A 13,156-nucleotide genomic window follows, 5' to 3' on the forward strand; every position below is an offset into this window, starting at 1 on the left:
TTTGCATTTAGATATTATATATTACTTCTCAAACTTTAATTACTTATCCTTAATTTCAGTCTTCACTGCACATGTTCTTAAGATCACATATATGAAAAAGCAAAGTGTTGAGCAATTTTTGTTCATTTCTTCCCATGACTTTAGCTGAAGGGAACGTTTTTGCTATGACAAAATTCTAAGGCTTATTATTCGGAGTTTTAATGCACTTCACTTTATAAAAATTAAATAAATCAAACTATTTATGTATTTTATAAGTACACTTTTGACAATAAAAAATATGTTTCTCTTTCTCTTTTTAAAAAATTAAAAATCGAATAAGAATACGAGTTTCAACTTTTTTTCTAAAATCTGAACGATAGTGTAGCTCTCATTTGCATTGTCAGATTAAAATATATATTTGAGGTTTGCCTTGACATATGTCTTCCTCCTTACTTCTTTTTCAACAACAAATTTTTGGATTCATAAAAAGTTTTTCTAATTATCTTTGTTATATAATTAAATTCCTTGTCGCATAATTTTTTTAAAAAACAATTTATATTTTGAAAACTCACCTATATAACGATGCATAATAAGGGAAATTGTGCTCATCTACCAGGTTACATTTTTTGAACTCAAATTCCACTTATTTACCTGGTAATAATTGTTGTTTTTGATACTCTCTTAGTTTCAAAATAAGTTTTATCATTTTAATAATAAATTATTTTAAAATAATTATCTATTTAAGAATTCAAGACAACATCTTATTTCTAACCATTCCATTTTTTATATTAAATAACTATTTTTTTTAATAGTGTTCAATTCTCAAAAAAAATCTGATAAATAGAAATAACTTAGTAAATGATATATTATATTTATTGTTTTTTTAATAAGAGTAAAAAAATTGAAACGATACTTATTTTAAAACAAAGGAGTAATTCTTTTAGTGCCGTCTTTGTTGCATTTTAATCTTAGCTTCCTAGCTCATCATTTTTAAAAAAAAAATTACAACTAAGAGCTGGTTTGAATGTTTATTTTTTAACTTTTAGAAATGTTTGACAAATCAAAAAAATGCTTAAAATTTACAAAAGATAAATTAAAAGTTAAAAGTTGCCCCCTATATTTTTTCCTTTTTGACTTAAAAGTCATTTTTTAAAACCAATCCAAACGGCCTCTTAACTCTCTTAAAAAAAATTATTCTAAGTCTTTTTTTTCTTTAAGTGCTTCATTTTTTTTGCCTCTTTGATAATTTGAACTCACAATTTTAATATTAAAAGTAAATAATACTTATCGATCGATAATTTGTCATAATTATCATTAATTGATTAGGTAAAAAAAGAGATTATTTTGCTGAATTGATCAAGCTACAGTGTTAGTATAAAAATCATATACCCTATCAACACACACAATCTTAGTTATTTTGTCGTTCTTCTACTTCTTCTTTAATCAGTTGAATACTATACTACTTGAACATAAAATTAAATGTGTCAAAATGAATTGGGTTAATAAATAAGTAGGTTATTAATTCATTAGAAAATTATTTGAACTGAAACATATTGAGCTAACATATAGTGTGGATTTACCCTTTTGTTACCAAATCGAATTAAAAATAAATAAATCTTAATACTGGTTTTTAAATTTTCAAAAATGTCATGTGGCTTAAAAAAATTACCTCATCTATTTTTTTGCCCCCAGACCTGATTCAATTAAAAAAATCTATTCTTCATCTATTCAAATCGAATCCAAAACCATTTTATATATGAGTAAATGAGGAATTGATTTTTTTTCCATTTGAGTCAGGTCTAGAGGTGTAAAAAAAGGGGCGAGATAATCTTTAAAAGCCACGTGACATTTTTGAAATTAGAAAATCAGTATTATAATTTTTTCTATTAAGTAAATATAAATATGTTAATGAAAATGATAAATATAGTCCACTTGTTAGATGACATGATTATATATACATCACTTTTTTGAATGAGAATATAAGTATGTTAGGATGGACTTATTTTAAACAGCTTATTAGTTGAAAACTGTTTATAAATTAAAAAAATAATACAACAACAACAACAACAAACCCAGTATAATCCCATAATATGGGGTCTGGGGAGAGTAGAGTGTACGCAGACCTAACCCCCACCTTGAAAGGTACGGCGACTGTTTCCGAAAGACCCTTGGCTTTAAGAGAGGACAAGATAAAAGGTCAGATAGGGGCAAACATATAGAAAACAAGATGAAAATAGGAATAGCACAAGGGAAAGTCGTGGTAGAGTGGTACGGGAAGAAAGAGGCATAACTACAATAAATAAATAAATAAATAAATAAGATAAGATAAGATAGATAAGACAGTCAAAGTACAACGGCGCCACAACTATAAACAGCAATACAATGCAGAAATCAAAAGGCAATAAACAATGAGCAGAACTACAACTACTATGGTGCAAAAGATGAATCGCTTAGCCTTTAATCCTAATTTGAGTCTTCCACAAAGGAAATTATAGTGTGCTAATGCGCCTACTAATAGGGTAGGATAACGCGACTATGTACTAGCCTTCTATCCGAATGCGGGTCCTCCACACACTCCTATCTAAGGTTATGTCCTCGGTAAGCTGTAACTGCGCCATGTCTTGTCTAATCACCTCTCCCCAATATTTCTTCGGCCTACCCATACCTCTTCTGAAGCCATCCATGACCAACCTCTCACACTTCCTCACTGGGGCATCTGTGTCTCTCCTCTTCACATGCCCAAACCACCTAAGTCGCATTTCCCGCATCTTGTCTTCCACTGAGGCCACTTCTACCTTATCCCGAATAGCCTCATTTCTAATCCTGTCGCTCCTGGTATGCTTAAAAAAAATAAAAAAAATAATAATTAGGTGCAATTGACTTATAAGCTGCTTATAAGATGTTTTCAGTTTTTTTTGAGTTTTTGGCTAGCCAACTTAAAGTCATTTTGTGTTTAAAACAAGTTCCAATAAATTATTAGATTTGTTTGGATGGATTTATTTTAAACAACATATTAGTTGAAAACTGTTTATAAATAAATAAAAAAATTAATTAGGTGCAACCCAACTTATTTTTTTTTACTGATAAACGATTTTCAATTTATAAACTACTTAAAATGAATCCATCTAAACAAATCTAATTATTTATTGGAGCTTATTTTAAACACAAAATGATTTTAAGTTGGCTAGTCAAAGACTCAAAAAAGCTGAAAACATCTTATAAGCAGCTTATAAGTCAATCCAAATTGGCTCTACATCTACTTTAAATTACAAAGTTGAAAAGTATATTTACCCTTTTTTCCTTATTTTTTTTACCTAATAAATCACCCCTATTATATTACAACTATATACAACATATTAAATTAATTTTTTTTTAAAAACATATACTTTTAAAATTATTTATAAAAGTTTATCATTGATCAATCTGATTTACATATAATCAAATTTTAAATAAATCAAAATAAGTTAGAGTCAACAAAAATAAACTAATCATTCATTCATCCAAAACCTAAATGAATTGAATGAATCCTGATTTTAAGGCTAGGTAACAAAATCTCAAAACAAATGATAGTAATAATTACAAGTCCAAAAAATATAAAAATGTCCTAAAAATTGCCACCCCAGCATTTTGTCCCTTTTTCCCCCACTAAAGTCCATTTCCCTCCCCAAAAAGCCCCAAAGCTCAGTAATAGTACATATCTTCCCAAACATCGCCTTCCCACCTACTCACCCCCCGCATATCTTCAACCTCTATATACCCCCCCCCCCTCACGCGAGAGTGACACTATCCATACGTAGTTACCTATACGTATATTTAATTTATACTCCCCAATCGATTGTTAGTTCCGATTCCGACGTTGCTTTCTTCGCCGGTAAGTATCTCTATCTGCTGTGTATCGATATAAGTATAGTTAGATAATTAATCTGTGCAATTGCTAGATTTTGTATATGGATATGGAATAGGTTGTATATGCCTTCGATTAAATCGACGTAGGCGAAATTTTGATGGGGCACAAGAAGCGAACCGTCGCTCCTCGCTCCAAACCCTCAAGTTCACCGGCGGCGGTCTCCGAAGACGGGTCACCGCCGTCGATTGATGCTGACCTAAAGCTAGTTTCAACGATTCCTTCAATTACGAATGGATCCTTGAGTAGAAACGATGCTCTAGCGGTAATTGATTTCGAGAACAATAGTTCATCGTCGTCAGCTTCTTATGCTTCAATTAAGCTTGAATGCGAGCGTGCCCTAACCTCACTGAGGCGTGGCAACCATACGAAAGCCCTAAGGTTGATGAAGGACTTGTCTACTAAGCATGAGAATTCCCCTCATTCTGCACTGATTCACCGCGTCCAGGGCACAGTTTGTGTGAAGGTGGCCTCTATTATTGATGATCCTAATACGAAGCAGAGACATCTGAGGAATGCAATTGAGAGTGCTAGGAAAGCAGTGTCACTGTCTCCCTACTCAATTGAGTTTTCACATTTCTATGCTAATCTGTTGTATGAAGCTGCAAATGACGGGAAGGAGTATGAAGAAGTTGTGCAGGAGTGTGAAAGAGCATTGGCAATTGAAAACCCCATTGATCCCGCGAAAGAGAGCTTACAGGATGAGAGTCAACAGAAGATCTCCTCACCTGAAGCTCGAATATCTCATATACATGGTGAGCTTCACAACTTGATTCAGAAGTCGAATTTTGCTTCCATTTCTACTTGGATGAAGAATATAGGTACCGGGGAGGAGAAATTCAGGTTAATTCCAATTAGGAGGGTATCTGAGGACCCAATGGAATTGAGATTGGTTCAGGGAAGAAGGCCAAATGAAATTAAGAAGGCAACTAAGACACCTGAAGAGAGGAGAAAGGAGATTGAGGTTAGGGTAGCTGCTGCTAGGCTGTTGCAACAGAAGTCAGAAACTGTCAAATCACAGAATGATGGAGATAAAGGTTTGGATTCAACAGCAGGATCGGGTCAGAGAGCAGGTGATAGGAGGAAGAGTGGAAATGCAAAGAAGAATGCTTCTTCCACGGAGAGACGGAATTGGGTGCAGTCATATTGGAATTCCATAAGTTTGGATGTGAAGAAAGAATTGCTTAGAATTAGAATTTCAGATCTTAAGACACATTTTAGTATTTCTAAGGATCGTTTGGCTATTGAAGTACTATCTGATGCTCTTCCATTTGCCGAAACCCATAAAACATGGAAGTTCTGGAGATGTTGTCGGTGCAATGAAAATTTTGCTGATTCTCAATCACACGTTCATCATGTTGTGCATGATCACATGGGAGCTTTGCTGCCTAAAATGCAGTCAGTTTTGCCTCAAAATGTTGAGAATGAGTGGGCTGAGATGCTTCTGAACTGTTCTTGGAAACCATTAGATATTAGCGCGGCAGTGGAAATGCTTGATAAGCAATCAAGATCTCAAGTCCATGGTTTTCTAGATGAGTCCTATGGAAGAGATGATGGGGAGGGGCCTAAGGATGGCTATTTGGAGGCTTTCTGCCATGAAGACGAATGGGACTCGTCCCCCAGAAGGAAGAGAGTAGGGGATCGACTCGATGGAAATATGGTTGAGAGCAGAAAAAATGATAAGATCTCAGATATTGACGATATGGATTGTGATGAAGATGGTGGTCCAAAGATTTGTGTACTTCCTGAAGACTTGCCACTGTCTGATGACCTTGAGCGAGCAAAGCTTCTTGAAAGAATCCGTGCTGTTTTTGAGGCTCTTATTAAAAATAAATATCTTGCTTCAACTCACCTCAGCAAGGTTATGCATTATGTGGTGGAAGAGCTTCAGGGTCTTCCTTTTGGCTCTCAACTTCTTAATTACAATATTGATCAAAGCCCTCTGTGCATATGCTTTTTGGGTCCCGAAGAACTGAAAAAGGTACTAAAATACTTGCAAGAACTTTCTCATTCTTGTGGCTTAGGGAGGTATCCTGAGAAAATTGGTGCTGTGGATGAAACAAGCAATGGATGTCATGGAATTGACAACCTAGAGAAAATAGTTTTCAGTGAGGACAGCTCGTGTTTGCTGTTTGATCAGCATTTCCTGCAGCGCAATCTTTCTCCCAGCTCATATCCTGATGCAGTTTCTAATGACAGAAATGCAGCAATTTTGTCTGGTAATCAGTATCAAGATGGAGTCTTAATTGACCCAGACACATTATTGTCCTGGTTATTCACTGGTCCATCAAGTGTTGCAGCTTTGGCATCATGGATGCGTGAAAGAGAAGAGAAAGGTCAACAAGGTATGGAAATTCTCCGATTGCTTGAGAAGGAGTATTACGACCTCCAGGGTTTGTGTGAGAGAAAATGTGAGCACCTAAGTTACGAGGAAGCACTGCAGGCAGTGGAAGATCTTTGCTTAGAAGAGGGTAAAAAAAGAGAACATGAAACGGAATTTGTCCGACAAAGATACGATTCTGTCTTGAGAAAGCGACGAGAAGAACTCATAGATAGTGACAACGACACTACAAGTATCAGCAATAGGCCTGAGTTGGATGCTATATCAAATGTTCTGAAGGAAGCAGAATCTCTCAATGTAAATCAATTCGGATTTGACGAAACTTACGGTGGTGGAACATCTCAATTTTGTGACTTGGAGTCTGGCGAAGAGGATGATTGGAGACCGAAGGACTACCTTCATCAGGTGGACTCTAGTGTGGAAGTTGCAATACAGAGACAGAAGGAACATATCTCCATTGAGGTTGGTTGATCAGTTTAGTCTAATGTTCTTTTTCTTTTTTCTGCGTTGTTTGATCTTACAATTTCATGGACGCAGCTTAGCAAAATTGATGCACGAATCATGCGGGTGGTTACCGGGATGCAGCAGTTGGAATCGAAGCTTGAGCCTGCTTCTGCCCAAGATTACCGTCGGATTTTAGTGCCTCTATTGAAATCATTTCTGCGGGTATCTGCTGTTGTGATGTACCTATGTTGCTCTTAGATTCTTTTACTGCTATTTGTCCTCCTATCTTCTTGTCGTTTCGCCTTTCTCATTCTTCGTATGATTAGAATGATTGCTTTTTCTTATTCTTAGGCACACTTGGAGGACCTGGCCGAGAAGGATGCTACTGAGAAATCTGATGCTGCAAGGGAAGCTTTTCTGGCTGAACTTGCTCGTGATTCCGAGAAGAGTTCAAGTGGGGGAAATGAGAAGTCTAAGCATGCCCATGAAAAGACAAAGGACAAGAAAAAGAAACAAGAGTATCGAAAAGCAAAGGATTCAAAGGTTTGAGCTGTGGGTCTGATTTTTATTTCTGAAGCAGTTGTTTACGTGTATTGCTGGGTGATGTTTCCTCTTACCTGTGCAGCCTAACAGTGGTAATGAATTGCATGTGCTTCACCTTGAGACTGTGGATCATGTGTATGTCTCTTCCTAGTTCCTAACAGCATATTTCTCCATTTACATACTCTCTAGTTATGCATCTGAGCAAATCATTTACGGCCTTTAATATTTCCAAGTGTATGTTTTGGTGCAGCTCCTCTCCACTTGCTCATGATGGAGATGATCAAGAGAGTGAAATTCCTCAAACTGGTAATTCCTTAGATCTACAGGAAGAGGAGTACAAACGTATGATTGAACTTGAAGCCGAGGAAAGGAAGCTTGAAGAAACTTTGGAGTATCAAAGAAGAATTGAGAATGAGGCTAAGCTGAAACATCTGGCTGAGCAACATAAGAAAACTGCAAGAACAATTCAAGAGAATATGGATGCAGCTACAAATCCCGACTCTTACCCATATCAAAAAATGAATCATGATACTTACTTGAAGGGTTGTGATATTGATCAGAAAATCAAAGAGCAATGGAAGAGTAGTGAGAAGGTTAATACTCTGATTGGCTTTTTTCTGTTAGAAAGTTTTAAATTCTGGATTTCTTATATCGTTAGAAGTTAAAACTAAGGCCTTAAAATGCCTTGGTGTTATTTTCGAGGATGCTGCTAAAATTTTGTTGGCCTTATGAAGTGATTGTAACATGTGACTTTCCTTGATGCAGAACAATGTACTATTAAACAGTTTAGAAGGTCTTTCAAAGAACTTTCCGGAAAAAATGTCACAAAGAGATGGTATTTACCTTGATTGTTACAGGAATAATTTATGCTTCCCAAATAATCTGTACCAAATGTTCCAGGGTTAGGATGATGTCATCTGAACATGCTATCATTTTTTCTCTTGTTCAGGATTGTCAAACAAAGGAACTCCAGAGGATGGTATATTGATATCTGATAAGCGATCTGGAAGAAAAGGCAGGCGCCAGAAAGATTTGTCTAAACTTAGTGAGGGGAATTATCAACCTGGTTCTTTTGAAAGGGAAAATACTGAAATTAGTGAATCAAAAGCTCTGGATTCTTCACATGGTGAGCTGCAGTTGTTTGCTTAACTTTTATATATTTGGCTGCTTCTGCTTTTCTGAATGATGACTTCTCCTTTGCTTCTCTAACTTGATTGGGTGGTTGATGCTTTTGCATTTTATGCTAGTTGGTCTTATTTTTACTTGTAAAGGAAAGTTGGTAGTGTTAGAAATCACAGGGCATTTCCTCGTTTTAGAAAAAATGAACAGTTTCATGTTGGAGGGTATTTCTTACATGGTGGATGACTGTTATGTAACCCGTGATTAACTGTTCTTAGGAAGTGTTTGTTTTATAGTTCAAATTCATTCTTGATTCTTTATCATTTGGTGTTCAGTAGTTTGCTAAATATGCAAGGTGAACATGGGATCAATGTCAGTGCCTAACGTTGGTAAAAGCTTCGGGATTGTTGAGGAATGACATTCATGTGATAACTCCGCCTGTGTCGTAGTTAGTGTCTTCTCTATAACACAGCCGGTCCCAAGCCCGGAGAAAGGAGGAGGGTTGTTTTGTTAACCCAATGACTAAAACACAACATTTCTTTTAAATATTGAAACAAAGAGTTCATTTATTCAATTGATCAAAGATAGATTACTAGGTTTAAATGTTATGATGGCTTTTAGTATGGGTACTTTTGGGTCGATTTTGTTCTTATAAACTGTCACTTCTAAAGTTAGACCACATCCTGTATTTGAATCTTTGAAACAAACAAATCTATGCCCAAGCTAATTTTGTGTTAGTAACAGTGATTGGTTAACTCAATCATCTCTTTCCATTTCTTCATTGGTTAAACTTTAAAGTAGCAAGTCATCTTGGTTCAGATAAGTGATATAGTAATTGTGGCATTACTTCGTCATACTCAAGCTGGTGTGTTATGCTGTAGCTAAACAGTGAGAGTACAATTTAGTACCAACTCTATGAACAAAATTGGTGGAGTCACTTTCTATAAAAGAAACTTTAGGAGTTGCACTCAGTTTTGGGCCAAATTGAGATCCTATCCCTTTTTGATCTCCCCCTCAATCCTCTGTAGACATGTTTTTTAAAAAACAAGCTGGTGGGTGTAAATTGGTGCTCTTCAAATATTTTTTCTTGAAATTTTAACTACAAACTGTTCTACACTCTGCTTCTGTTGAAGTGAACTAAATTCACTACCATTTGATTTCAACCCCAGAAAATAATGGTACCAGAGATAGTGGAACGAAGACATTGAGACAGCTACATGTGGAAGAGGATGATGAAGAAAGGTTCCAAGCTGACCTTAAGAGAGCTGTACGCCAAAGTCTTGGTATGTTTATTTATCTTTCATTTCTGGGAACAAGTTCCCAAGATAGTTTTAATGTTTGTTTAACCTAGGGTTTTCTTTATATTTTGGGGAATTAGTAGTCTAGGTTGTTCTCTATCTGTATATAGTTCACTGCTCAAGCCTGATGATCAGAACACTACTTATCAACCCTCTGTTTCTCCCATCTTCTGTCAATTAAGACCCTTTCTAATGGTTTCTGAAGGAAAGTGACGTGCTATAGCTTGAAAACTGGTGCCAACTTTTGTTCTTCAACTTGGCTTGAAGAATTAACTGCTTTATATTTTCCATGTCCTGATTGTTCAAGTGACGTCTGTCCTCATTCTCTCTTTTTATGTCAGATGCATTCCATGCACATCAGAAATTTCCCTTGATGGCAAGTTCAGGGGCTCAGAGGATGATCTCTGAAACAGGGGATTTGGGTAATGAAATTAGTTTTGGAAATGTCAAAGAAATGGATGATGTATATGGCACTGGGCTAAAGAATGAAGTTGGAGAATACAATTGCTTTCTAAATGTCATTATACAGGTTAGCAATGTTTACAAGTGCTAATCCGTTTTTTTATAATAGAAAAATTATCTTTGTTTATCGTGCTCCCAATTTTCTTCTATTTCAATTTTCAAGTGCATTCTCTGATTTTTCTTGTTTTCTTGCTACATTTTAGTCATTGTGGCATCTAAGACAATTTCGAGATGATTTTTTGCGAAGATCATCATCAGAACATGATCATGTGGGTGATCCATGTGTGGTATGTGCTTTATATGACATATTCACTGCTTTGAACACGGCTTCAACTGAGATGCAGAGAGAGGCTATTGCTCCTACTTCTCTGAGAATTGCTCTCAGCAACCTTTACCCCGATAGTAATTTCTTTCAGGAGGTAAATGCGAAACTCTATCGAGTGCTTCATATTTTACTAGGACTCAGCTTCTTTGAATTCAATTAACGAGATATTGACTTACAGGCTCAAATGAATGATGCTTCTGAAGTACTGGGTGTAATATTCGATTGCCTACATCGATCATTTACATCAACTTTAGGTGGTTCAGATGCTGAATCTGCAGATAGCAGCTGTATGGGCTCTTGGGATTGCTCAAGTAGTGCTTGTACTGTGCATTCTCTTTTCGGGATGGATATTTTTGAACGGATGAACTGCTATAATTGTGGATTGGAGTCTAGACATCTGAAGTACACATCGTTCTTTCATAATATTAATGCCAGCGCTCTCCGAACAATGAAGGCATGTTCTGCTGTTCTTTGAGGCAATTTTGAGATGGCACTTTAGTTTCCAATCAGTAAATTTATCTTTTCAAGTTCAACAAGAGACATTGTTTGGATAATGAGCAATTTTCTTTATCATTATCGTGAGGAGTGGGGGAACCATTTTACAGAGTATTCGCTTTTCCTTTCAGGTTATGTGTCCAGAAAGCTCGTTTGACGAGCTTCTGAATCTTGTTGAGATGAACCATCAGTTGGCTTGCGATCCTGAGGTTGGTGGATGTGAGAAACTTAACTATATTCATCACATTCTCTCTGCTCCACCACATATTTTCACAACGGGTAACTAGTTCTGATGTTCCCCCTTCCCTCTTCTCTATTTTTTTTTTTGCCAATGGGTAATGTAAATTTTTTAAGAGAATCTATTTGTTTCTAATGTGACTTGTTTCTTCATTCCTGCAGTTTTAGGTTGGCAGAATACTTGTGAGGATGTAGATGACATAAAAGGGACATTATCAGCTTTATCTACTGAAGTGGACATCGGTGTCCTTTATCGCGGTCTTGATCCGAAAAACAAGCATTGCTTAACTTCTGTGGTAATGTTTCTTTTTCTTTTATCTGTGGTAATCCCTTAACTAGCTCGAGAGAAAATATAATCAAGTCACTGACACTGAATATGCAAATCCATTCATATTTCAGATAATTCCTGCTCCTATTTTGAGAAATCTCACATGTTCCTTATCAATGTTATATATATTCCTAGAACCATGCCAATTGGTTTTTGCTTCTAAAAATAGTACGTGCCAGCTGGTTCATTCTTTTTTTAACGGTTTCAACTAATTGAGGATTACTTTCTTTCATCTTTCATGAAATTAGTACTTGTGATATTATGTCCTTTTTTATACACAGCCATATTTTCATGATTGATGAGTAAATGCGACTATTTGGTCAGCACAGGTTTATTCCCATTTTTCGGTATTTCCTTGTTTGTGTCAACAACATATACTGTTTTCCGGCCAGAGCTTGGGTCAAAAACATATCTCAAATAATATAGCTTTCTCTTTTTGTTCCCATGTGCAGATTTTTCTCTATTAATCATGAATATGTTTGAGCTTGTTCTGTTTTTTTTTTAAAACTTATTGTTAAGTTGAATATAAGAATCACTTTGTAGTACTTTTGGATGTCGAACCAAGTTCAGTCTGTATTTTAACAAGTGTCTATTTAATTCTGATGTGAAATGTGTCTAAAGATGGATAATTTTGTGGCTCGACATTTCTTTCAGGTTTGTTACTATGGACAGCATTATCACTGTTTTGCCTACAGTCATGATCGTGGACAGTGGATCATGTATGATGACAAAACCGTAAAGGTAATATTCTGGTTCTTTCTATTTTTCCTTGTTATCTTTTATATAAGATTTTGTTATTATGGATATTTTATATTCAGGTAATTGGTGGCTGGGATGATGTTCTCGTTATGTGTGAGAGAGGGCATTTGCAACCGCAGGTCCTTTTCTTCGAAGCTGTAAACTAGTCCAGCCAGCAAATGGTACCTCTCTAATAGTCAAAAGATGATCTGGATCAACGTTGGTTTCTTTGAAGCTGTAATCTATTTCAGCTTAGAAAATATACCCCCCTAAACTGGAATGAAGATGTACTACAGTTGTTTTCCATTCAATCGCCAAGTGCAGTGACGATATTTGTGCACTGATGATCTGTGAAGTTACAAAATTGTGTAAGAAACTGTACTATACCATCAGAAATTTGTCGACGAGATGAAGAGAAAATAGGAGTAATTGGCCTGCTAGCAAGAGAACTACTTCAAATTTGTGTATTATGGTGGAAGTTATCAGAGGACTGGAAAGAAAAATGTAAGTTATGGTTGCTGTTGATACTTGGTAAGCATTGGTGAAGTCAAAGTTTTGCGTCATCTGAAAATTTTGGAATCCTTACAAATAAGGTGGCGTGGTTGAAGAAAGTAGTAGTTGCCACCAGTTTCGTTGTCATGAGGAACATGTAGATGTTTTATTTTTGAGATATTGCTTCTGTACACAGGTAATGAATCATCTTATCTTTCACTTTCAATGTAAGCAAGTCTGTATAGATTGGCAATTGGTCTGTAGTCTCTTAGTGATGCAGTCAATAGAAAGTCTTCTATACTCTATATTCATTTTGTTGTTTCTTCTTGGAGGAAAGAATTTTGAGTGCCCAGAAGTTATGGGAACTTTGTATTACGGATGTCTACAATATTTAATGAAAGGGAAGACTATATTTGCTCGTCAAGCAGAAAAGCCGTTTGACTTGTAACTT

The 13,156-nt window shown here is 35.9% G+C and overlaps 1 protein-coding gene across 1 annotated transcript; it reads left to right on the forward strand.

The window, feature by feature from the left end:
• The first annotated feature begins 3,619 nt into the window (after positions 1 to 3,619).
• LOC129900819 (uncharacterized) lies at positions 3,620 to 13,137 on the forward strand. Its single transcript, XM_055975884.1, has 15 exons — positions 3,620 to 6,686; positions 6,762 to 6,890; positions 7,020 to 7,211; positions 7,294 to 7,346; positions 7,462 to 7,804; positions 7,977 to 8,046; positions 8,161 to 8,337; positions 9,500 to 9,613; positions 9,970 to 10,157; positions 10,294 to 10,509; positions 10,594 to 10,869; positions 11,042 to 11,189; positions 11,310 to 11,443; positions 12,130 to 12,216; positions 12,294 to 13,137. The coding sequence occupies exons 1-15, from the start codon at positions 3,984 to 3,986 to the stop codon at positions 12,378 to 12,380; spliced, it is 4,917 nt and encodes a 1,638-aa protein (XP_055831859.1). The 5' UTR covers positions 3,620 to 3,983; the 3' UTR covers positions 12,381 to 13,137.
• The last annotated feature ends 19 nt before the right edge of the window (positions 13,138 to 13,156 follow it).

This window comes from Solanum dulcamara, chromosome 8 (assembly GCF_947179165.1).
Source record: "Solanum dulcamara chromosome 8, daSolDulc1.2, whole genome shotgun sequence".
NCBI classification, from domain to species: Eukaryota; Viridiplantae; Streptophyta; class Magnoliopsida; order Solanales; family Solanaceae; genus Solanum; species Solanum dulcamara.